The sequence below is a fragment of the Puma concolor genome, chromosome F2 (assembly GCF_028749965.1).
Source record: "Puma concolor isolate L17-30 chromosome F2, mPumCon1.1.hap2, whole genome shotgun sequence".
Classification (NCBI taxonomy): domain Eukaryota; kingdom Metazoa; phylum Chordata; class Mammalia; order Carnivora; family Felidae; genus Puma; species Puma concolor.
The window spans coordinates 4,614,659-4,639,267 of NC_141684.1; the positions used below are offsets into that span (position 1 = coordinate 4,614,659).

The window sequence follows — 24,609 nt, forward strand, 5'->3', positions numbered from 1 at the left end:
ACACAGAATCCGAAGGAGGCTCCAGGCTCTGAGCCGTCAGCACAGAGCCTGATGTGGGGCTTGAACTCATGAACCACAAGATCATGACCTGAGCCAAAGTCAGATGCTTAACTGACTGAGCCACTCAGGTGTCCCTAAAATTTTTTTAATGTTTATTTATTTTCCAGAATGTCACAGAGTTGGAGTCATACCGTGTGTAGCCTTTGCAGATGGGTTTCTTTCACTTCCTGATATGCATTTAGGGTCCCTCCATGTGTTTTCATGCCTTGAGAGCTCGTTTCTTTTTAGCGCCAAATAGTATTCCATTGTCTGTGCCACAGTTTACTTACCTGTTCACCTGCTGAAGGGCATCTTGAGTGATTCCAAGCTTTGACAGTGATGAATGCGGCTGCTGTAAACATCCACGTGCCTGTTCTTGCGTGGACAGAAGTTTTCTGCTCCTTTGGGTAAATGCCAGCGAGCGTGATTGCTGGATCACCTGGGAAGAGCTCGTTCGGTTTGTGAGAAACCCCCGAACTGTTTCCCAAGGTGACTGCGCCGTTCTGCGTCCCTAGGAGCCGTGAGTGCGCGTCCCTGTTCCTGAGCGCGCGCCCCTGTTGCTCGGCGTCCCCGACAGGTGCTGTCCGTGCGCATGCTCCGGCCACGCCCAGAGGTGTGTGCTGGGATCTCGTATTTTACAGTTTTCTGACGCTGCGTGACGTGGAGCTTCTTTCCGTGTGGTTACTTGCCGTCTGTGCATCTTCTTTGGTGAAGGGCCTGGTAAGAACAGCGTCCCATTTGTTAAAATAATTTTTAACTTTATTTGAGAGAGAGAGAGAGAGAGCACAAGTGAGGGAGGGGCAGAGAGCGAGGGAGAGAAGAGAGACTCTTAAGCAGGCTTCATGCTTAGCTTGGAGCCTGACTCGGGGCTGAATCCCATGACCCTGGGATCATGACCTGAGCTGAAATCCAGAGTCTGACGCTTAACTAACTGGGCCACCCAGGTGTCCCCGTTGGCCAAGTTTTAAAATCAGGCTGTTTGGTTTCTTATTGTTGAGTTTCAAGCGTTCTTTGTATATTTTGGTAACGGTTCCTCATCAGGTGCGTCTTCTGCTAATATTTTCACGTACTCTGTGGCTTTTCATGCTCTTGAAGTTTGTCGGCATTGTGTAGTTAAAAGTGCCCCGTACACAGTGCTCAGCATAGAAGTCCCATAAAAATACTGGATCGGAGAAGAGAGCAGAAATACAGAGGTGCCCTAGTGTGTCCACTTCCATTCCTAGGTGTAAGGGGGAAAGGGCCCACGCAGCATCGGAGGTGGGAGAATTCTCTTGCTATACCCCAGAGCTGTGACCACCCCCACCCCGTCCACCTTTCTGGGGGTGTCCCCAGCCCCACTTTCTCTTCTGAACTCTAGACTCAGTTGTCTGTCTTTGGCTTCTCCACCTGGCTCCCTTCTGGTGCCTCAGACTCAGTCCAGGGGGAGCCCCTCATGCCCGCGACTCGCAGTGACCAGCTCCAGTGCTTAAACTGGGAGTCTGGGCTCCCCACCCCCAAGTTCTCCTCTCTCCCCTCTGCTCCCTGCTGGTCACCCATATCATGGCATCTGCAGTCATCCCAGGGGAGGTGGTCTGCATCTCTTACTTGGCCCTGCACCGCCCTCCTCACGCCCCCCCCCCCCCCCCGCCACTCCACCTGGCACTCTGCAGGATGGATGTCCATTCCTATGCCTGAGAGCTTCCACTGGTCCCAGGAGTTCTCCAGGAGGTCCGGCCCCTTGCTCTGGGCACCACACAAGTCCCTAGGTGGTCTTTATGAACACTCTGTCCTCAAACCTAAATACCTGCCTCTCCACAAACCCTTACCTTCTCCTTTAGCCTTCATTCCTCCTGCAAAATACTGCCCCCCTTGCTTATCCCACGAGTGATCCTTGAAGGGAGACCATCCATTCCTGGTGCAGGCAACCCTTGCCCTCCTGGCTACTCCCCTCTCACCTTCCCAGGCTCAGCTCAGACATCACCTCCTCCAGGAAGCCTCCGCTGACCTCCCGGGCCTGAGGTCAGTGCTTGTCCTTCCTTCTACCAGAGCTCTGACCGCAGGGAAATGTAAGCGTCTTCTCGTTTGTCTGTCTCCACCATTAGGCCGCAGTCCCTGCACAGAGTGTCCTATCCCACGGGCCTGGCACTTAGTAAGTGCTAACATTAGCTCAGACTGAGAATCTCCCCTCAACATTGACTGTGGCAATGTTGGCCGACATTTCACTTTATAAAAGATTATCACACCCATCGCCTCATCTCCTCTACAGATCCACGAAGGAGGGGATATCATTCCCATTTTATAGGTGAGGAGACAAAGGATCGGCAAATCACAAAAATAGCGTGCCTGAAGCACTCACTGTGGTCAGGGATGGTTCTAAGCTTTTTACGTGGAGTGACTCAGTTAGTGCTTCCTGTCACTTGGGTGTACCGATCTTACATGAAAGGGCTGAGGTCCAGAGAGGTTAAGTGACGCCCTTGGTTTGCACAGCTAGGAAGAATTCTGGTCAAGAAGCTTCGCCATCATGCTTGCTGCCCCGGGAGAAGCCAGTGCCCTCGACGGTTCCCCACGGACGAGAGGTACTCTGTACGGATTTGTTGACTGAGGAGGACTCCCTCCGGGTCACACAGAGCCAAGTTTGAATCTAAGATGCAGGCTTTCCAGTGCTCCCCTGGCTTCCCCATTTGGGCTCTCGAGCAGCCTTGCAGAGAGCAAGCCGTCCGGCTCCCTCTTCCCCACAGCCCTGCAGAAGGGCCCTGGGACCTCAGAGCTCAGTGGTTGGACTCCTCGTGCCATGCTTCTGTGTCTCCACTGGATTCCTGCCCAGAGCATCGCCTGTCACCCTGGCAACATGTCAGCAGTGCCCCCGTCCACCCGGCCCCTCCCCCGCAGCGGGCAGCTGCCAGACCCTCTGTGCAGACCCAGTGTGCTCTCTGCCAGGGCTGCCCTCCAATGCACCAAATCTCATTTTCTCCCTTTAAATTGTGTTCTGCTCAGTGTCTCCCCCTCCTATCCGCCCCCCCTCCCCCCGGGAGCCTGAATAGGGAACACTGGTTACTATGGCAATCGGCTGGCTTGTGGCAAGAACTCGGCTCAGCAAATTAATTGCTGGACTTTTGGAGGCTAATGGCCGAGCTCTGCCTCCCAGGGACAGGGTGTGGCCTACATCATGCCAGCTGGGCAGCTGGGCCCTGGAGAGAGCTCAGAGACTGGAGAGAGAGAGAGGGAGGGAGAGAGAGAGATGGAATCATGGCACCATGCTTTCTGGGACTGCCACCTGAGGTTGGCTGGGGAAGGCAAGGAGATGGGCTCCCCCAAACCCCAGCTTTTCTGCATACTTGGTCTGTGCTGGCACCTTCCCGGAAAGCATTTTGTGGAACCCTCACAGCACCCCGCTGATGTAGAGATCGCCCCCATTTTATGAGGATAAAACGGTCATTCATATGGCTAAGGAGGAAAGCCGGGACTCCATACCAGAATCTGCCTACCTCAGGGGGTATTTTGCCATGAACATTCCAGGTATTCCTGGGCAGAAGGCCATCGTGTCCTCTACAATCTCTTCCAGAGGAAAGAAGCATAGGGAACATTTCCTAGCTCACCCCCTGAAGCCAATATCACTGCAATCCCAAAACCAGGCAAAGACATTCCAAGAAAAGAAAAAGACAGACCAATATCTCTCATGAACATAGATGCAAAAGGCCCTAACAAAATATTAGCCGATTGAATACGAACATATATACAAGAAGAGGTATACACTCTAGCCAAGTGGGCTTTATCAGGTCTCTGAGGCTGGGTCAGCATTTGAAAATCAGTTAGTAGACTGATTTAGCCAAATTCTCTTCCCTCTGGTTATTATCAGCCTTCTTCCCTACTTTTGCCCTTTATGTCCTTCTCTTCTTTTTTTTTTTTCAATTTTTTAAAAACGTTTGTTCATTTTTGAGAGACAGAACAGAGTGTGAGCAGGGGAGGGGCAGAGATAGAGGGAGACGCAGAATCCGAAGCAGGCTCCAGGCTCGGAGCTGTCAGCACAGAGCCTGATTCAGGGCTTGAACTCACTGACCATGAGATCATGACCTAAAGTCAGGTGCTCAACCGACTGAGCTGCCCAGACGCCCTGTCCTTCTTTTCTTTCCTGTAAGCTGGGTGATCAGAATTTGGTTTCATTGACTGTATCCTTTGCTTGTTTGCCCACGCTGTGTCTTCACTTAAGTAGTTAAGTGTTTCTCCAGCCAGGTTCTAACAGCCCAAGCTATTTGGAGCCTGGCCTCTGGTCAGATTGCCCTGGGACCGCATCCCGGCCCTGAGCGGTGGAGTCACAGGCAGGTGGCTAAGCCCTGGGTGCTGTTTCTCACACAGCACACTGAAGCTCCTGATACCTGCTGTTTGGATACTCTGGGCTCTTAACCTGTGAGGCCCTCACCTGGTGTGGTACTTGTTACGGTTCCAGCAGGAGAGGGCATGTTCGGTGTCCTTCTGGCCTGAGGCCAGTCCAGCTGTCATGACTGGCCGTGTGCATCTAGCGAAGTTGTCTGGGCCGCGGGCACCTGCCAGGTTCATCGCTGGGAGGTGGGGGAGCAGTGCGGCTTGCGAGTTTGCCGAGACCTCAGGGAGGGTGTTGGCAAAGGCATTGCACTTCCAGGGCACACAGTCGGCAGGCTCTCCCCAGCCCTTTCTCGAGAGGGAAACACCCAGACTGGGGATTCTCAGCCCAACCAGTGCTCACTGGGCCCCACATGGGGCAAAATAGCCGGCCTTTGAGACGGATGGTGGGGACACATGCCCCCCACCCCACCGGGGAGCTTACAGACAAGGGGTGATTGTCTCTGAGTGCCTTGAGTGGCCTTTCACACACACGTGTGCACACACGCACACACACACACACACATACACACACCTGCTCTTTGGCAGTGGGGTGTGCCCAGGGTATGTCCCCTGTTCTCAGCCTCAGCTTGCTCTCCTGTAAAGGGGGATGTCGACACCCGCCCCTTGGGGTCATTGTAAGGATGGAGAGGCACCGTGTGGACAGCTCAGAGGCTCTCAAGCGGTGCCAGGCTCGGCCCAGCTGCAGGGACCCTGTTTGGCGGGTGGCCTCAAGGAGCAGGTCTGGGCTGGGTTGAAGCCCCAGCTCTGGCTCATGTCAGCCGTGTGGACTTGAGAGCGGTCGAGGCATCAGGCATCAGGCTAAGGGCTTTGCATGCAGTTGTATTATTCAGTTCCTACAACAGTCCCTTGCAACAACCCGCTGTGGGGTAGGGTGTGTTATTATCTGGGTTTCGTAGGTGGCCTTCGTTATGCTAAAGAAGTTTCCCTATTGTCTTAGAGTGTTGAGTGTGTTTATCGTGAAAGGCAGTTAGATGTTGTCAGGTGTTTCTGTATTGGTTGGGACACTGTGTGTCCTTTGCTCTCCTGGCGAATGCATCACATGGGTTGGCATGTGCGTGTTGAACCAGCCTTGCATTCCTGAGCTGAATCCCACGTGGTGGCGGTGTATAACCCTTTCAGTGTGCTACTGAGTTCAGTTTTCTAGTCTTCCATTAAGTACGTTTGCATCTTGTTCATAAGAGACATTGGCCTGTTGTTTTCTCTTTATTTGTGTGTGTATTTGGGAAGTTGTGTGACCAAGATTCCTCTAGAAACTTGGAGACTATGACTTGGAGGAAGAAGCCTGGTTTCCACACTGAGGGAAATTATCAAATTTCTTGAGTCCTGGAAAAACACTGGACACTATGGCTGTTACCAATTTATCTCCTCCGTCTACATTCTTACTTATTTCATTTTAAAAAATGATGGCTCAGTAATTGGTGGTGATATTTGGATTTTATGTATCCACAGAGGTCATGGAAAGAGAGTGGGCTCCGTGCCCAGAAGGTGCTGGGGTTCCAGTCCCGGTCCATCCTCTGGTGACCCGGGGACAGACTGGTATCTTCTCCATCTCAGTCCCCTCCTTTGGCACGTGGGGACAATGATTCCTGCCTTGAAGGGTCACAGGAGTTGGCTCAACAATCAGAAAGTACCTGGCACACGGCAGATAATCAATGGCAGCCATTCAGTCACTTTCATGGCTTTTTGAAATGTCCGTGTTCTTCAAATGAATGGCTCCTGGCCACCCGAGATGATGAGATGACGTGACCACATGGCTCACTACTGAATCTAATATTTATTTGTCAAATGTCCACTGTGTGCTGGGAACTGTTCTAGGTTCTGGGCAACAGGAAGAACAAGGACGAGTCCGTGCGTTCATATAGCTTTGAAGGATGAGAAGGCTGGGCCACCCGCGGGACTTGCCCTGACTCTGTGTCTCTTCTTCCCCTGAACCCTCAGGTCCTGACCCTTGGCCTCTGCCCCTTCATATACGATTTTGGGAAAGTGTCTTTCTTTTTGCTCCCGTGGCCACCTCCTGAGTATCGTACTTTTGGGGTATTGTCATTTGGGCTGTTGTATACCCTGTGTACTTGCGAGGGGGCCTTTAGTGCCCTGGCAAGACGAGGGCATTTTGCCCTGAGGGTGGCAGGGACCAGCATGGGAATTCAGGAACCTGTCCTGAGAAGGGCCCACATACCTGTCCATGTGGCCAGGGACGTCTCCATGTGTCCTGCCTTCTCTCTCCTCTGGGACTTTGCACATGCTGTTCCCTCTGCCTGAAATCATCAACTGCCTCTTGTCTGATGGAGTCCTTCTCTGTTTTCCAAAATTGGCTTGGGTGTCACTCATCCAGGAGTCCTGGCCTACCCCTGAAATAACCATGTGACAGCACCCCCTGCCCCCTGCCGGTGCTCCTGTCACCCCCTGAACGTCCCTGGTGCTGGTGTTTCTTATCCTGTCTTGCCCTGGCCCACATGTCACCTGTCTCCCAGGTGTCATTGCCCTTGGGGAGGGTGGTTCAGAGTCCTTCACCTGCCCGCCCTCAGCACCTGGCACAGGAGGGCAACTGGTAAATAGCTCAGAATCCTATTAGCTGTTTTCCCTTTCCTGTCTCATGGCTTAAACAGTGGCAAGTACTTTTGGAAGCGGATATCCACATGAAAATAAGATACGTAGGAGAAATACACTTAGCTAGTAAATGTCATAGAGCAAAGAAATGCATCGAAAGTAAGAAAAATAAAAACCCAAACAAGGTCTCTCCTACTGAGTTGGCAACGACTGAGGGAATGATAACGTCCGTGCCGCCAGGGATGCGGTGAGGGGCTCCGTCATATGCCCCCGCTTGGCGGGAGCCGGTACAGCCTCTCCAGAGAGAAGCTTGGTCATTGCTGTCAGGGTCCTTTCAAGATATGTCACGGAGGGCCCTAAGGAAATAATTACATGCGGGCAGAGGCTTAGGTACAAAGATGTCCTCTGGTAACATATCAGACAAATAAAACCGCCTGTCCCACGTCCCGACGTGGAGGTTGCAATCAGAACGTGGTGCCGGTGCCCAGGCACGGTCCCGCGGGGACGGCAGGTCCTCGGTGCGCGTCTGCTGGTGGCCGGAAGCAGGGACGGTTGGGTGACCCCCGCGGGGCAGGCGTCCTGGGTTCGCTCGCACGAGGGCCACGTCGTTGGCTGAGAGAGAGGTCGGCGGGGGCGCGGAGTCCCTCCCACATGGGCCGGGGCCCTTCTCAAAGGTGTTGTCTTGTCCACACAGGGTATGTTCCCGTAGAGCCTGGTGCCGCCTCCTCCTGGCCGAGAGATGCATGTTCCCACGCGCGGGAGAGCCGTGGCCTGCCTCCTGTGGCTGCTGTTGCTGTGGAGCGGGGACGGCGGCTGTCGGGCCCAGAGGGCAGGTGGGGACGCCATAGAATGTGCCAGACCGGGCACCGAGCAGCTGCTGTGTGTGCCCATGCGTGGGGGTGGGGGTGCGAGAGAGTGAATGAGTGTGCAAGAGCCTGAGGCGGTGTGTTTGTGTGAAGGTTGTGAATGTGAGTACATGTGCACGCGTGAGAATGAGTGTGGATGAGTGTGCAAGGGTCTGGCCGAATGTGGTTGTGCGGGTGTGAGTTTGTGTCTAAACGAGCGTGTGCAAATGAGTGTGCATGTGCAAGAGTCTGAGGTACGTTTGTGTGTACGAAAGTGTGTGAAATAACCTGAGCGTGTGTTTGTGTGAGCCTGAGTGAGTGTGCGAGTATGTGTGTGAGGGTGGGTTGAGTGTGCAAACGTGTGGGTGTGAGTCTAGGTGCATGTGAGTGTGTGAGCATGTGGGTGAGTGAGTGTGGGGGAGGGTGTGAGAAGAATGAGCTCTGAACACACGTGCTGAGTGGGCCGTGGGGTGTGCAGAGAACCCGCAGGGCCTTGGGGACGGAGGGCAGGGGTAGGATGGTGTCGCGTTGTCCTGCTCTGTGAGGGATTTGGGGACACACTCTGGGGGACATGGACACGCTGGGGTCCAGCCAGAAGAGGTGGCCAGGACCGCAAGGGCAACGAGACTCTGGAGGAGACGGGGGAGAGGGGAGTGGGAAGTTCACTGCGGAAGAGGCGGCCGGGGGCAGGAGGGGTGAGGCGTGGCGGTGGTTGGTCCACGCGCCTGAGGGCCTCCTGGGGAAGGTGCCATCGGCGTGGAGGCATGAAGGAGGGGTCAGGAACACGAGCCGGTCGGTATCAGGGCGCCGAGCACAGAGCCTGCTGTCTGGGGTCCTCGAGCAGGGAGGTCACCGGGCTCTAAAACACAGCCCCATTTTGCAGATGAGGAACTGAGGCACAGACAGGCCCGAAGCCCCCAGCAGGGGAGGAGCGGGAACACAGGCAGGTGCCCGCCTGAGTCACACCAGGTTCCTGAGCCTGCAAAGGAAACACACCCAAACAAAAACCCCAGGGCTTGTGTTTCGGTGTTGTTTTCCCCAAGTCTCCTCATGTATTTGTCTGCCCAGCTCAGCTAGCTGGGAGGACAGCAATGACCATGGACGTCCTGGTCTTCATGGGAGGAGTGTGGGGCTCTGCGTCCACTGAGACGGTCCTGAGAGCACGGTGACATACGGGATTATTAAAACAGAAGTGCAGGGCGGGGGGGCAGCAACCATCTCTCCCAAGCCCTCATTTTGTAGAGTCAAACACGTGGGGCCAGAGGGGGGCGGTCACCTGCAGGGCTCACACACACCGCCCTTACCTGTGGCAGAGCTGAGGGCACCGGTCCCGGGGTCAGGGCCCTTCCTGAGACACACACTTAATTCTCACGTGCACATGATGCAGTCCCTTCCCTGACCTGTTTCCCCCCCCCCCCGCCCCCCGAGAGAATGTACTCAGAGCTCCAAAGGGCCCCTGGGTGAGACCTCAGGAACAAGAAACCTTCTGCACCCTTAAAACAAATGTGCTCAAGGATTTCAGCCCACAGGCTGGGTCCTGCTTGGTCCACGGCAGCAATTACCCTGCCCGGGCTAGAACACTATTGTCCCAAAGACAAAAAGATGACCTTTTGTGTCAAGGAGAAAAACTCCCCGGGAATTATCTCTTGAGTCCACACATCTGGGCAAGCACTCCAGAAGCTCTAATCCTGTTAGGGAGCCAGCCGGTGAAGGTGGGGGGATTTACCTCTGCTCTAGGCAGCACAATGCAGCATGGGTTTAAAAGGTAGATGTGGAAAATTCAACAGTGGCCCTGGCTTAGGTGGGAATAGGGATAAGGAAGTATCTGTGTGTGTGTGTGTGTGTGTGTGTGTGTGTGTGTGTGTGTGTGTGTGTAATACATGCAGAGTTCTTGTTTTTCTGTTTTTTGAACTTTAAAAATTTTTTTTAATGTTTATTTACTTTGGAGAGAGAGAGAGGGAGAGAAAGCACAAGGGGGGGAGGGGCAGAGAGAGAGGGAGACACAGAATCTGAAACAGGCTCCAGGCTCTGAGGTGTCAGCACAGAGCCTGACGTGGGGCTCGGACCCATGAACCACGAGATCATGACCTGAGCCGAAGTCGGAGGCTCAACCGACTAAGCCCCCAGGTGCCCCTGAGTGCAGTATATTTTACGTGGTTTATAATGCTGGCATGCTGTGAACTGTTTAAACAACCAACGAGAGTGCTGGCTAAGTAAATTACATGCACCTGTGCAGTGGAATCCCTGCAGCCGTGGAAACCGGCTGCATCACCCTGGAGATGGGTTTCTAGCACATCGCAGGAGGTGCGGAAAACAGCCACGTATGAGTGTGTCCCACGTGCACTAGGAACTGTGCAGAAACACAAACTAACAGGTATACACGCTGCGGGTTGGCAGTGCTGACTTTCCGTAGCTGGAAACATAAGCATTGAAAACATTTTTGATTGCGTTTTCTGCAATCCTGCATTATTTGTAGTAGGTTTAAACAAACAAACAAACGATGCAGTCACTGTGTAACCAAAACCAAAACTATTTAGGAAATCGGTACAATGGTGTTTCTTGAACATTGAGCCCTTTTATGCAAGGGGTCACACGTTGGCAGCTGAACCTCACAGCAAACTTGGGGACGCTCATCACCATGAGAAGTTAAGGAACCGAGGTTTTGCAGCTTTAAGGCAGCCAGACCAGGGCCCCCAGGAGTGCGCGCCCCCCCCCCTCCCCCGCCAACCCCTCCAGGCCCAAGGGCATGACCTCTCTCAGTGCATTTGGGCCAGGTCGCCCTTCCTCTCCCCCTGCAGGCTGCAAGACCGTGCACTACGACCTGGTCTTCCTCTTGGACACCTCCTCCAGCGTGGGCAAGGAGGACTTTGAGAAGGTGCGGCAGTGGGTGGCCAACCTGGTGGACACCTTCGAGGTGGGTCCCGAGCGCACCCGCGTGGGCGTGGTGCGCTACAGCGACCGGCCGGCCACGGCCTTCGAGCTGGGCCTCTTTGGCTCACGGGAGGAGGTCAAGGCGGCGGCGCGGCACCTGGCCTACCACGGCGGCAACACCAACACGGGCGATGCGCTGCGCTTCATCACGCGCCACAGCTTCTCGCCGCAGGCCGGCGGCCGCCCCGGGGACCGCGCCTTCAAGCAGGTGGCCATCCTCCTGACCGACGGCCGCAGCCAGGACCTGGTGATGGACGCCGCGGCCGCCGCCCACCGCGCGGGCATCCGCATCTTCGCCGTGGGCGTTGGGGCGGCGCTCAAGGAGGAGCTGGAGGAGATCGCCTCGGAGCCCAAGTCCGCACACGTCTTCCACGTGTCCGACTTCAACGCCATCGACAAGATCCGCGGCAAGCTGAGGCGCCGCCTGTGCGAAAGTGAGTGGGCGCGGGGGGCGGGGGTGCTGAACTGCTCAGCGGGGAGGGGTGGGGGGCAGGTGGCAGGAGCAGGGGACAGGGGCCGAAGGCAGGGGACGGGGTAGGGGCCGATAGCAGGAGCAGTGGACAGGGGCTGGCGGCGGAGGCAGGGGCGCGTGTCGGGGCAGGGGCTGATGGCAGGCGCAGGCCGCAGTCCACCTGCCAGGGCTCAGTGACCAGGGAAAACCAGTTCGGCGCTGGAGGCGGGGCCCACACCCTGGCTCCTCCCCAGGCTCCGCCTCCAGGGCGCAGGCTGGATGGAAATTAAAATGGGGCTATGTCCTCAGCCCTGCCCACCCTGAGAGACTTAGAGATGGTTAAATGCAAGGCAGTGGGATCTGCATTTCTGTGGTGGGAACATATCTGCTACCTCCATGGCTGTTGAGGTCAGAGCCCTACACACAAAGCCCTCCCTAAGGCACATGGCAGGTGAAATATATGGGGCCCTCTCCTCTCCCCAGGGATTGCCTTGAGAGATGGGCCAAGAAAATGGGCACAAGGCAGGTTCCTGTGACCCCCAGCCAGCCACTTACATGGTTGGGCACTGCATATCTCAGAGGCCAAGTGCTGTTGACCTGGTGCCCTGAGATAACCCGAGGTTGTCTGGAATCTGTTGACTGTGGCTAGGGATGGGGGATGGGGGAGGTTGGGCAGCAGGCAGGGATCTGACCCTGAAGGCTGACCTCCAACATCCTTGTTGGATCATTCTCAGGACAGCCTCCCCCAAAGGACAGGAAGGGAGAAGTGGGTTTTCCGTGCACTGGCTTGTGTCCAGCTTCTGTTCTGCCTGCTGCATTGGGGTGATATTTGTCCTTCCTGGGTCATGACCAGTGTTTGGTACCCACCCCCACCTCCCCCAGCCTCTAAGACCAGCAGGTGGGGGCTGGGAGCAGAGTCCCAGCCTCTGTTTTGCTGACTACTTCCAGGGACTGAGAATGTCACCCCTTGTCAGGGACAGGGAAGCCTTGGGGTTGGGGCCAGCGGTGGGAGCAGCTGGCCATGACTTGGGAGAGCCATGAGGGTCTGCTCCCAGGAAGGGGCCTGGCCTGCAGCCCTGTGAGAAAACAGCTAAGCTGTGTCTGAAACAGAACGCCCTCGGGCCCTTTACCTTTCTGTGACTCTTTCCTCTGTTGGCCCTGCTCTACTTAATCTCCACTCACTTATTCCTAGATACATGTTGGAGATCTAGTGTGTGTGGGTCCTTGTGCTGATTTCTGGGCCTGTAGACAAAGAGAAGACAAAGCCCCTGCCCTTGGAGTGTTCATAGTCTAGATGGCAAAAAAGACGCATAAAAAAGGATTTAATACAGTGGGGGTGACCTTAATAAACGTGCCACAGAATTTCAGGGGGTCCTACTGTGTTTGTGCTCGGTGATGACCCTGAGAATGAGGGAGGACTTCCTGGAGGAGGTGACACTTAGACCATTTAGCAGGACATGCCTGAGCTGTAGGATGAGGGATTGAGGGGTGGTATGATGCAGTCTGTGAACAATCATGGACCTGTATTGCCGTGGTAAAGGAGGGAACTCGGGTTGGTGGTTTTGTATGATTGTCCGACTCTCAGTAAAGGAGGGCCTTGTGTGCTCAGATGGATTGTGGAAGGGTTTTGTGCAGGGGTGTGACACAGTCAGATAGGAGACCCTTTGTAGGACTGCTGGAGAAATTCAGGGACAAACGGTGCTGGGGATAGATGGAGCACGAGGACTACACCCATTCCACAGATGAGGAGATTGATGCCCTGAATGCCAAGAGAAGGAAACCCATGCAGTAGTGTAGAAGGCGTCGGCCATGGACTTTCCCTTGACCCGCATTGCAACCACGCACATCATGGCGATCTTTACACAGCATGCAGCCTGCTAGGCTCCCGGAAGGGGCAGCTGCTAGGCCTGTAGGAGGAGCCAGACGGGGAGATCCAGCCAGGATGGGAAAGAGCAGGGAGGCAGGAGAGGCAGTGTGGTAGGGCCAGGGCTCAGGACTGACCTCTGAGCTGACGAGAGTCAGGCCCAGCCGGGAGGCCAAAGTCCCACGTGGTGGCTCATGGGTGCTCCTCTAGACCCTGCCCACTGGCATTGTGTCTTCCTGCCGGCCTCGGTCCAGACTGGTTCTCGAGTTGGGCCAAGCAGAATGTAGATTCTGAAGAACTTCCATGCCTGGGGGTTGGTTCTGGGAATGGTGAGGACAGCCCCAGAGAGGCCAAGTCACTGAGCTGTGCTCCCCAGTTAAAGCAGGGCTGGGGATGGAATCCGGGGCTTCAGCCTCCACGCGCTGGCCGCCCCCCACCAGGCCCCGGGACTCAGGTTGCGCCATCGCTGACCTCGGTTCTGAGTCGAGGACAGCGTTCCGCTTACAGGCAGTAGAGGACCCCACTCTAATGGGCTTGGGGAATAAAGCAGATTGACCTCACACACGACAGAAAGGCCAGAGGTCAGATGGGCTTGAGTGATGAGACCAGGCCTCGCTCAGCTCCTGCTGTTTCTAGGTTCTTTCTTGGCCTAACCCCGTCCTTGGTAGCCTTTTGTATCTGGGTCCTGGCACGGATGGCTCACTGAAGAGGGGTGGGGTTGGTGAGGGATACTGAGGCCCTGAGAATGGGCAGCGAGGGGAGCTGGCTGATGGCAAGGGCGGAGGTGTGTCCAGACCCCCGTGGGGGGAGGAGGCCGTGTGACAGGAGCCGAAGTCCCCTCAGGGAAGGCACCTGCTGCCTCAGCTATGGCCTAGAGGGAGCAGGAAGGAAGCCCCCACCCGCCCTCTGTCCCTCCCCTCGTCTCCCCTCCTCCCCTGGCCTGAGCCTGTCTGACGGCAGCCAACAAGGGGCCCAAGTGATGGCGTCATAGTAGCGAAGGAGGGGAGAACAGGTGTGTGTGGGGGGGCACATGGGGCTACCTGTGGAGAATCTTAGGGCCATGTGAGACTCCAGCCCCAGGACAGACAAGACTGGGGCCCAGCGTGCCTGGATTTGGTCTGACAGAGAAGTGTGGGCCTGAGACTCTCCCCAGACCAAAACTGTAGCTCCAGAGTGGAAGGAGGCTGACTGGGGCCTAAACTACATGACCCTGTCCTCGTTTCCATCCCCACCCCCCTCAAGAGAGGATGTGTGACCCATGCAGGGAAACAGGGGCCCTGTAACCAAGAGAAGTGGACACTGATGCTGGCCAGCCGGGGACACCACATATTCCCCATGACAACGCTCAGAAAACTCACAGTGGCCGGGGTCCTCCAAATGCCTGAACAGACGGAAGATTTAAGTTATGCTCAGCTGTCTGGAGGGAATCTGCTTTTGTAAATACAGATGTAAGCTGACTAGGGCCTGGTCTATTCTGGTGATGAATGAAACAAAATCCCCTTACAATTGCTTCAATTAGAAACAAAGCAAAATAAAATAAGATAGCTAACAGTAAGATACCAAACCGCATCGAGTAAGATTAAATCCAGGAGCATCACAAAATCCAAATGACCAGAAGTCCCTGGGCACAGAGGAGATGCCTTTGGGTGACTTCGGAACTCAAATAGGAGCTGTTCTGAATAGGGGCTTTGCACTGATGATCTGGAAATTCGCAGACTAACGGCGTGGGGTTTTTGGTGTAGTGATCATTCAGTTGGATCCGACCTACTCATTCATTCATTCGGCAACCACACGCTGAGTGACTCCTCCTTTGGGAGACATGCCAAGGGCCAGGATGCGGTGACGGATCGGACATTCTTTTTTGTCCTTGGGGACCTTTTGTCTCCTTGAGATGGCGGGAAAGTGGCGGCTAATTACCCGATGGAGTGTGGACACTGTTACCACGTGCAATTTCATGTGTCTGGTAGTTTATCTGCCCGGGGTCTGTCTTCACACACAAGAATAAGCTTGACGAGGGCAAACTCTGTTCCTTGTGGTTTCCGAGTGCCCGGAACAGAGCCCGGGAAGTGGAAGGAGCCGCCTAGACCTAAGGGTGGAGACTGGCGGTTAGCTCTGTGTTTGCTGTTGTGATATGCATGTTAGAAGTACTGCCCTCTTCCAAATGCAAAGAATAAGAATATTCGGCAAACCCGACATCATTCCCAAAAAGAACTGAAATATTGAACTCACCCGTATTTTGGCAAGCAGAGACAAACGGTTAGATTTTGAAGGCTGATGAAGGTCTGGAAAAGGCGGGCTGGCTGGGATGGGCTAAATCATGCCAACGATGCCGCCCGGCTTCGTCGAGTGGGACAGACCCAACGCCACTGGAGGTGAACGAATGGAGCCAGGGTGTCTGTTGTTCCCTGAGCACCAGACGCTGATGCTGCTGCTGTTGATGGACTGAGGTCCAACTGCATCCAGAACACATTTTCCCTCCAGCTTGGCCACAGATGGGAGGCAGGGTGGCTCTGAGGGACAGCAGGCTCCCCGGGGCTGCCCTTCAGAGGGGAAGATGAACCTTAGGTCGTGCACAGGGGGTGAGGGGCCAGTGTCTGCAGCCCCAAGGCAGCACAGGTTGGGGTCTGTGAGCCGTGGCTGGTCTGGTCTGGAAGCCCAGCTGAGAGGGACCAGGTGAGCCGAGGAGGGGACAGTGTGGGAACAGGAGGGGACCTGAGACGGACAGAACATCTCTGGGGTGGTGGTTGCAGAAGCTTCTCTGTCCCAAGTGTCCCTGGCCACCTATGGACCTGACCTGTTTTTCTCAGGATCTCGAGATGCCTTTGTTCAACACTCTGCTAAGAGCTGCATTCGAATTCCAGCCTGCTATCCTGCCACCTAGGCCACGGCTGCAAATAGGATACTTCGCGCTGCTAATTCATTTGTTCCAACGTGTTTACGACTTAACCCTGTGCTCACATCCACCGTCAGAGTTCACGTGTGCCACACACACCCAATGCTGGCTTGCACTGTGACTGCCCCTGAGTGTCCGTGATGACTGGGTCAGAGTCACTCCCCAGGGTGGCCCGGCAGGCAAGGAGGAGATCTGGGAGTTTACCCCCAGTTCTGTCTGACCCAGGTCCCGAGTCCTTTCCAGGAAGTTGTGGTATTTAGGGAGCATCTTTAAATCGCCATGTCATTAATGTCTCCCCAAATTCCCAGCACAGATCTCCTGGCTCTCCCTATGCTGTGGGCAGCACTGAGGCACAGGGGGCCTGCATGGCTCGCCAGGGGGTCACAGGGAGATGTGACCGTGTCCACCGCCATGAGTCAGGCCTGCCAGGCCGCCCCTCTGTGATCCTTAGGATTTCTGATGCTGAACGGTGCTGGTTCCTGCTGCAGGCCTGGCTCACATGGGGACCAGTGGCTGTTTGCTGAGCAAACGAGTAAAGCTAACAGTATGTGGCTCACTGTCCCCCCCGGCCTTGGGCTCATGCAGGGAGGTGCCTCCGTGTCGTGGCATCCGCTCCTGCCTCTGTGGCCTGACCGGGTTCCCAGGGGACTCAATCTCAGCCTGGCTTCCTGCAGTGTGTGGGGCGGAGGCTGCGGACGGGGCCCAACCCCAGAGCACTGGCTGTAATTAAGAGCTTTCTCCACCCCGGGCTCTGTCGTGGCCACAAAACAACCTTTATATAGCTTATCGGGTGGCGTGAGTGAGCCTGTGGAATGCCAGCTGGCCACAGCTGGACCCTCCTCCTCCTTCTATTTCGGGGACACTCGGTGGTGGTCCTCTCTCCCCTCTCCCATGAGCAGGAGCCTCTTTCCTGGGTCCTGTCTCTTAGCTCCCAGGCTGAGAACCTAGTGTGGGTTTCCCATGTTTCTGTGGTGCATTGTCATAGGACACGTAGTCACCCTGTCTCTGTCTGTCTCTTGTTGGTGTGTTTGTGCTTAGCTGTGTTGCTGTTCCAGTGAGAGTCCAGACTCCTGGATATTATACTTACCAATATGGTGGGAGGGGAGAGGCGGGGAGAGAGAGGGAGACTGACTTGTTTTGTGTGGCAGGGAGATTAATTTTATTGTTCCCCTGTGACTCTCACTGGAAAAATGTTGGCATCTGTACCCCAGCTCTACATTTAATCAGTGGGTTCCCCTGCTTTCGTTCCGTCCCCCCGAGCCCGGTTCCCTGTGTGCAGGATGAGTGCCTCCTTACGCACTCCTTTGTCATGATGGGGCACAGGTTAGCCCCACTGTGGGCACTGTGGCCATCGAAGGCTCACCTTGCTCTGTACTGTGCTCATCAACAGGCCATCGCCTTGTAAGTGAGTTATTAGGTTCATTTGATAATTTGTTTTGTCCTTTTTTCTTTTTGTGGTGCATTTTCAGTAAACAACACAACTTAGTTACATAGTTAGGAATGGACTGGATGGACCTTTAAAGACACCACCTGACAAGTGTGGATGTTTTAAGGATTCTACAGTATTGGGTTATTTTTTTCCCGACACATTGTAATGGATCCCCTGTTATCTCACAGACATTGTTCTGAGGCGCAGGGTTCCTCCTTGAATAAGACACCTGTGATCCTGCATGTAGAGTGACATTCCTAGAGGAAGTCCCCTTGAGAAGAGAAGAATTGAGTTGAGCTTGGGATGGCAAAGATCAGTCCACGCCCAGAGCTCCAGGCAGAGGCAGCTGGGGTAGGTAGGCGTGCAGTCTGCGTGCTGGAGGAGGGGGGTAGTTGTTACCCCCCACTTCAGGAGGTGGAAATTGAGGCTTCGTTTCCTGGCTTAACATTTCCAGGTGTGTGCAGTAGAAGGAGTCCAGCCACGAGTCTTCCCTTGGCCAGAAGTAGAGCCCGGAATACTCTGTCCCCTTGATGACCGGTAGTAATGCCCAAGAAAAGGGCTTTGGGTCAGCCGTTGGCATGCCTGGGTCACACATCCAGCCTGAATTTCTTTGGGCCTCGTCTCCCTCTGGACCTGAGTGTTGTAGTCCTCAAAGAAGGCACAGACTGCTGGTGGCATTGACCCCAGTGACCACTTCCTTCTGACCACACTCCTGCCTCCATCCACATCCCTCTGCCTGCCCGGAGACTGGTGGTACCATCAAGGCACACACCACACACACACACTTGCACGTGCAAACCCTATGCACACACCACATACAACACACACACCACACATGCACACACACATCACGTGTCCACAACACAAAAACCACACAGACACGTGCACATCTATACACACACCACATACAACACAAACACCACACACACACACACACACAGACATATATTCTCCTTCCCCAACACACACACACATGCACACACGTCACACGTCCACAACACAAACACCATATGCACACCTATACACGCACTGCATACAACACAAACACAGAACACACACACACACACACACACATATATACATACAGACGTATATCCCCCTCCCCCAACACACACACGGGCATCTGGGAACGTGTGTGGCCTCAAGACCCAGCTCGTCCTCTGGATGGATCTGAAGGCCCGGGAGGAATCTGTGGCGGCATCAGCTGTGGGATTGGAGCCGCCACGTGGATGTCTGTGGCTTGGCCCTTGGGACCGCATCAGCCTCAAGAAGCAATTCCGGCCGGGCCCGCCCTTTACCTACGGGTCATGGGGAGTTTCTCCTGGGAAAACTTGTGATCAGGGTCACTCCCCAGAAATTGTAATCGGACTGCCTAATTCTGATGATGTGCTGGGACATCTCATAAGAAAATTATGGGAAATGATGGAAAACTGAAGCCAGCCTTCAGTTATTTTGAATTTGCACACATCCGGGAAGGCGAGTGTCCCCAGCTGTGCCCAGCCAGGCCCGTGCCTGGAAAGGGTCCCTGGGAGCTGTTCAGTGTGTGCCCCTGCCTGACTGCTGTCTCTTCCTGAAACCAAGACCCACGTGTCAAAACTGGACATTCTGCCCGTAGCCCCTTCGGGCCAGGGAGTGTGTCCCACTGTGCTGGGGAAGGGGGGAGCGTGTGCTGTCACACCCCCCACCCTCTGGACGGACCACCACTCACGTTATTTCTGGGTCCTGGCTTCTCACGATAGTGTAGTACTGTCTCCCTCATGCTGGACTCCGCATGTGCCTGCATGTGTGTGCCCGCAGGCGGTTCCTCCAAGAGTGTGCTCAGGCAGGGCAGTTCCGCTTCGCTGGAGCTGGCGCTCGTCACACCCAGCTCTGCCTCCCGCCCTCTGAAAAGTCAGGCCAGGTACCTAGCGTCTTTCCAGCCTTGTTCCGGCCGTACAGAGAGGATGCTGGCACCATTCCTACGCTGTGGAGTGTCGTGGGGGTCTCATGGATTGGACATAGGAAGCACTGGGCACAGTGGTGGCCATGAGCACATGCTATGCACTTTGCTTTTGCTACGCACACACATGTACACCCCCCCACACATATGCACACATGTGTGTGCACAATTAGCTATATGCACATACAAATACATGTGTGTACACACATACAAGTATATGCACATGTGAATGCACACAAGTATATACATACACATATATGCACACATATGCACTCACGTATATGCACACAGATATACACACGTGCGCACACGCATATTCATATGCATATGCATATGTGCATGTGCACATATAGAAATGCAAATGTATCCACACATACACATATATACACACATGTATACATGCACAAATGTACATATGCATGCATATGCACTTACATACATGCAGACATGCATGTACACACGGGCACACATACATGCAAGTATATGCACGTGTGTGCACACATGCACATACATACGTGTACATAAATGCACATGCATGTATATACGTACATGTGTGGAAACACGTGTGTGCACATATACACGTATGTGTGTGTGCATGTGAAATTTGTGTATGTATATATAATTTACATATAACACATATACAAATTTTATCTATGTATATGTGCACGTGTACATACACTATTTTCTGGAACGGTGATTGAGTTGATTACCTTTCACTTAGGGAGGTGTTCCTCAATCTTTCTTTTTTTTGTTGTTATGTCCCCTAAACGACTCTGTGTAAATGTTGCAATTGCCTCCTTCTCTGAGATTGAATACAAACAGTATGTTTATGCTGCTTGAGCTTGGGTGGGCCCAAGCCATGGAATCTCTTTGACTTGCTCACTCCCTCCCTTGAGCAGTGTTTGCCCCTGGGAGGCAATATGGCCCCTATGAGAAAGCATCGTTTTGGGTGGAGGGCAGGTGTCCGGGACGAGAATTCAGGGAAGGCCTGGGTTCGGATCCTGCCTTCTGTCCCTCGGGAGATGTGACTTTATAGTCTTCTCGTTGAGCAGATGGGACTCAGATCTAAAAGCCTGGGTTAAGTCAGGTTTCTGTTTGGACAGATTACTTTCTTCAGCTTTAGTTTTCCCTGTTAGATGGAAATGGTAATAGTACCACCTACTCCCTAGAGCAGGGGGAATATGCACTTAAAAGGCCCCCTTTGGCCCTTGTACGCAGGGGACTCATAGTTTCTGCATTGCCAAGACCCTGATCTGAGGCAGGGGAACTGGAGTGGAATCCCAGCTCTGCCACCTGCCAGCTGGGGTCCCCTCAGCAAGGGCATCACCTCTCAGACACTTGATTTCCTCGTGTGTAAAATTGAGATGATATTTACCAATCTGGCAGCTCATTGACTGTGGTTCTTATTATCACGGTGTTATTGCACGATTTTTATGCAAAGCCTGTATGAAATAGAACTTGCCAGACATCAGAGTGCCCAAAGGTGACATGGCAGGATCTGAGCCCCCTGTCACAGGAAGGGAATCTAGCAGAATCTAGAAGTTCATGGATCCTGAGCTCTGTAATGGACACCGGCCCATTCAGGAAGGCAAGACTACAGCCCGCAGAGCAAATCTGCCCAGGCACCAGTTTTTCAAATTAAGTTTTGCTGGAATATGGCTTGCCAGCCTGTTCACATATTGTCTGTGGCTGTGTTCCCATCACAACCTCGAGCTGATCAGTTGTGACAGAGAGCGCATGACCCACAAAGGCTATTTGCACTCTGGCCCTTTACAGAAGAAGTTTGCTGACCCCTGACAGTGTGTTCTGAAACGATGGCTGGGAATCCGAAGTCACTGTCACTAAGTCTTCTGTGACCCTGAGTAGGATATTTTATGGAGGCCTCAGTTTCCTCCTTGGGTGTTGAATGGGGTGAGTGGGATTCCCCTTAGAGGCTCCCTCTCCTCTAGCACAGTCAACGGTCGTGCTACCCCCATGTGTGTGGCTGCGTTATGGATCCCTGCTCTGTTTGTCATTTTTAGGGGCCACCCAAGATCCTTAAGAAAGCCTCCTACCTTCCCTGGCCTCAGACAAGGATTCACATCCCAACTGGACTGGACAGGGCCCTGAGTCAGATGCCAATCGGTGTCCTCCCCATGGCACTGACTTGCCACAGGGCCTTGTGCCAGCCACAGCACCCCTTGTCCCTGGTGCCGTCCCACGTAAGCACCCACATGGGCAAGACCATCTCATTTACTGGGGTCATGTCATGCCAGGCGCTTTAGAAGCTCACAGAGGTTGGACTACGTGTTTCACACGGTGGTTTTAGTTTAGAGTTGATACAGGGGTACAATCTAGTGGCCACAACTAAATTAGTACTACTTGCAAAATGTAAATATGCATACACACAGCCTCTCTATATATGTCTGTATAGGAATATGCATCCATATAATTAAATACGTGGAGAAAGCGCAATTTTGAGAGCCTCTCACATCCTGCAGCTGACCTCGTCCTAGCTGAACTTAACTTCATACTTGTCAGAGAGCAAGTGGGACCCGGGGGTTACACAGCATCTAGGGGCTTTCCAAGAAGAGTTGGCTGAGTAATTGCAATGCTTCTGATACAAGTTCACATTTAACTGGAAAGTGGAAGGAAATCTGCTGGTAAAGCAGGTTCTAGGTGACTTGTTTTGCTGTAAAACGTGTCTGTCTTTGTCCTTTTAATTATAGGCTCTGGTTTCTTTGAGTTCACCCACCTATCCCCCACCCCCACACAGACACACACACACTAAGACACAGGGCACATGCATGTGCATGCACGCTACTCTGCTGTTTACCAGCTGTGTGGATTTGGGGAGGGGACTTAACCTCAGTTTCCTCATGTGGAAACCAGCATGCAGAACTCTCCCGCGTAGGCACATTGCGGAGATTCTGTGAATGTCTGTCGAGTGTATGGCCTGAGTGAGTGTAGAGCCGGTCATGACTGCCCCCAGGTTCCCTGGTTCAGAGGGGCATCAGCCAGCGTGCAGAGAAGCCACAAGACTAGCGAGTAAACATACAGCAGGCAGAGAACACAGCCAGCTCCTGGGGCCCATTCCCACATTCCTACCCTCCTCGCCTGGTGTCCTCGATGCAGAAATTTAGTCCTTGGACGCGAAAATCACCCGTTGACGCTATTCTCTGCTCACTGGAACCTGGAGGTAAAATGGGCCGCAGAAGTCTTCATGGTTTCACATCAGGCCCAGGTCCCTGTGCTGGGATCAGGAGGGAGAGGGGCCCTGGCCAGCTGGATCCGTGCAGGCCAGCTTCTCACCCTCCTCCTTGCTTTGCGTGAGAGCGACACCTTGGTGCACATTCTAGAAGGGGTGACTGGGAACGTCTGACTGGGAACTCTGGCTCAGCAACGGATTATCCTGACATCACACAGGTGATCAGCCTGTGTGGCACATTCTGTTGTCACTAGGTGGGCAACAGGGCCTGGCCCAAGGGAGTCTAAGGCACTGTGGTCCACGAGGCATTTGTGGATTCGACGCCACAAAGGGCCTCAAGCACCTAAAACCATGTTTTTTTTAGATAAAGTAATTTGTTGTCAACAGAGGCGATATATACAATGGAAGATGGTGAACAGGAGGGTGGGAGTGAGCGGGGTCCCCATGGGCTTCTTTGGCTCCCTGGTCTAGGAGCTTGAACAGGTGGGGGAGAGAACGGACAGGTGGTTGCTGGAGGGGGTGGGGGGAATGGAATCGGTGAAGGAGGATGAAGAGGTTTCAACTTCCAGTTATAAGGTAAATAAGCGATGGGGATGAAAAGTACAGCATAGGGAAAATAGTCCATGTTGTTGTAATAACTGTGTGAGCAGGTGGTAACTACGTTTATAACGGGGTCATGTCGCGATGTATAAAAATGTCAAATCGCCATGTTGTACGCTTGAAACTGATGTGATACTGTATGTCAACTATACTGCAGTTTTTCTAAGTTTATTTATTTATTTTGAGAGAGATGGGGGGAGAGAGAGAATCGCGAGCAGGCTCCATGCTGTCAGCACAGAGCCTGACTCAGGGCTCGAACCCATGAACTGTGAGGTCATGACCTGAGCTGAAATCAAGAGTCAGAAGCTTAACCAACTGAGACATACAGGTGCCCCAACTACACTGCAGTTTTTAAAAATTGAGGGGAAAAAAATAAAATAAATATTGAGGAAAAAAGAAAAGAAAAGAAAGAAGGAGCCAGTAACCCTGCAGTGAGGGCCTGTTAAAATTCTAAGCTAGAGAGAATTTTCTCTCTTTCTCTCCCTCCTTCCCTCCCTGCCCCCCTTCTGGAAGCTCAGAGTTGAAGTCCTGTGTTTGCTATTTATCATCTTGTTACTCGTCGTGTAATCTTTGCACTTGGCTTGTCCATCATAAGACAGCTGCTCCCGTGAAGATTCAATACACCGAAGTACAGAGGATGCTTGGAGTAGCGCCTGGCCCAGAGGGGAGCCGCCTGGCACACAGTAGGTGCTGCCTGGCCCAGGGGGAGCCGCCTGGCACACAGTAGGTGCTGCCTGGCCCAGAGGGGAGCTGCCTGGCACACAGTAGGTGCTGCCTGGCCCAGAGGGGAGCTGCCTGGCACACAGTAGGTGCTGCCTGGCCCAGGGGGAGCCGCCTGGCACACAGTAGGTGCTGCCTGGCCCAGAGGGGAGCCGCCTGGCACACAGTAGGTGCTGCCTGGCCCAGAGGGGAGCCGCCTGGCACACAGTAGGTGCTGCCTGGCCCAGAGGGGAGCCGCCTGGCACACAGTAGGTGCTGCCTGGCCCAGGGGGAGCCGCCTGGCACACAGTAGGTGCTGCCTGGCCCAGAGGGGAGCCGCCTGGCACACAGTAGGTGCTGCCTGGCCCAGAGGGGAGCCACCTGGCACACAGCAGGTGCTCTCTGTTGCCCAAATGCCCTTGAGGAAGTCACATGAGCTGTCTGGCTCAGTTACTCATCTGAAACATAGGAATGAGAAACCCATCCGATCGTTTTGCTACAGCATTTTATCCATCAGTTCTGGAAGTCTTGATTAAGCACTTCCCGGGAGCTGGAAACTGGCTGCAGGTGATGGGGGTGTGGGGCTTCATGTGACAGGCACAGCCCTGTTCACACAGAGCTTCTATCTCAGGGGGAAAAAAACAACACATTAAAACGTTAGCATGTAAAAAATACGAGGGAAACCACAATGAGAGAGCACCTCACACTTGTCAGAAGGGATGTTGAAAAGATTCGAAATAACACGTGCTGGTGAGGGGGAGGAGAAAGGAGCCTTTGTGTGCTGTTGGTGGGAATGTGAATTGGTGCAGACACGTGGAAAACAGCG

The 24,609-nt window shown here is 53.9% G+C and overlaps 1 protein-coding gene across 3 annotated transcripts in view; it reads left to right on the plus strand.

Annotated features, from left to right (window-relative positions):
- The window catches only part of COL22A1 (collagen type XXII alpha 1 chain), a 260,760-nt gene that overhangs the window by 13,425 nt on the left and 222,726 nt on the right, over positions 1–24,609 (plus strand). For all 3 annotated transcript variants that reach the window (XM_086695892.1, XM_086695894.1, XM_086695893.1), the window contains exons 2-3: positions 7,640–7,778; positions 10,589–11,155. In XM_086695892.1, the coding sequence (XP_086552018.1) occupies positions 7,685–7,778; positions 10,589–11,155 (661 nt within the window). In that variant the 5' untranslated portion in view covers positions 7,640–7,684. The remainder of the gene's footprint in view (positions 1–7,639; positions 7,779–10,588; positions 11,156–24,609) is intronic.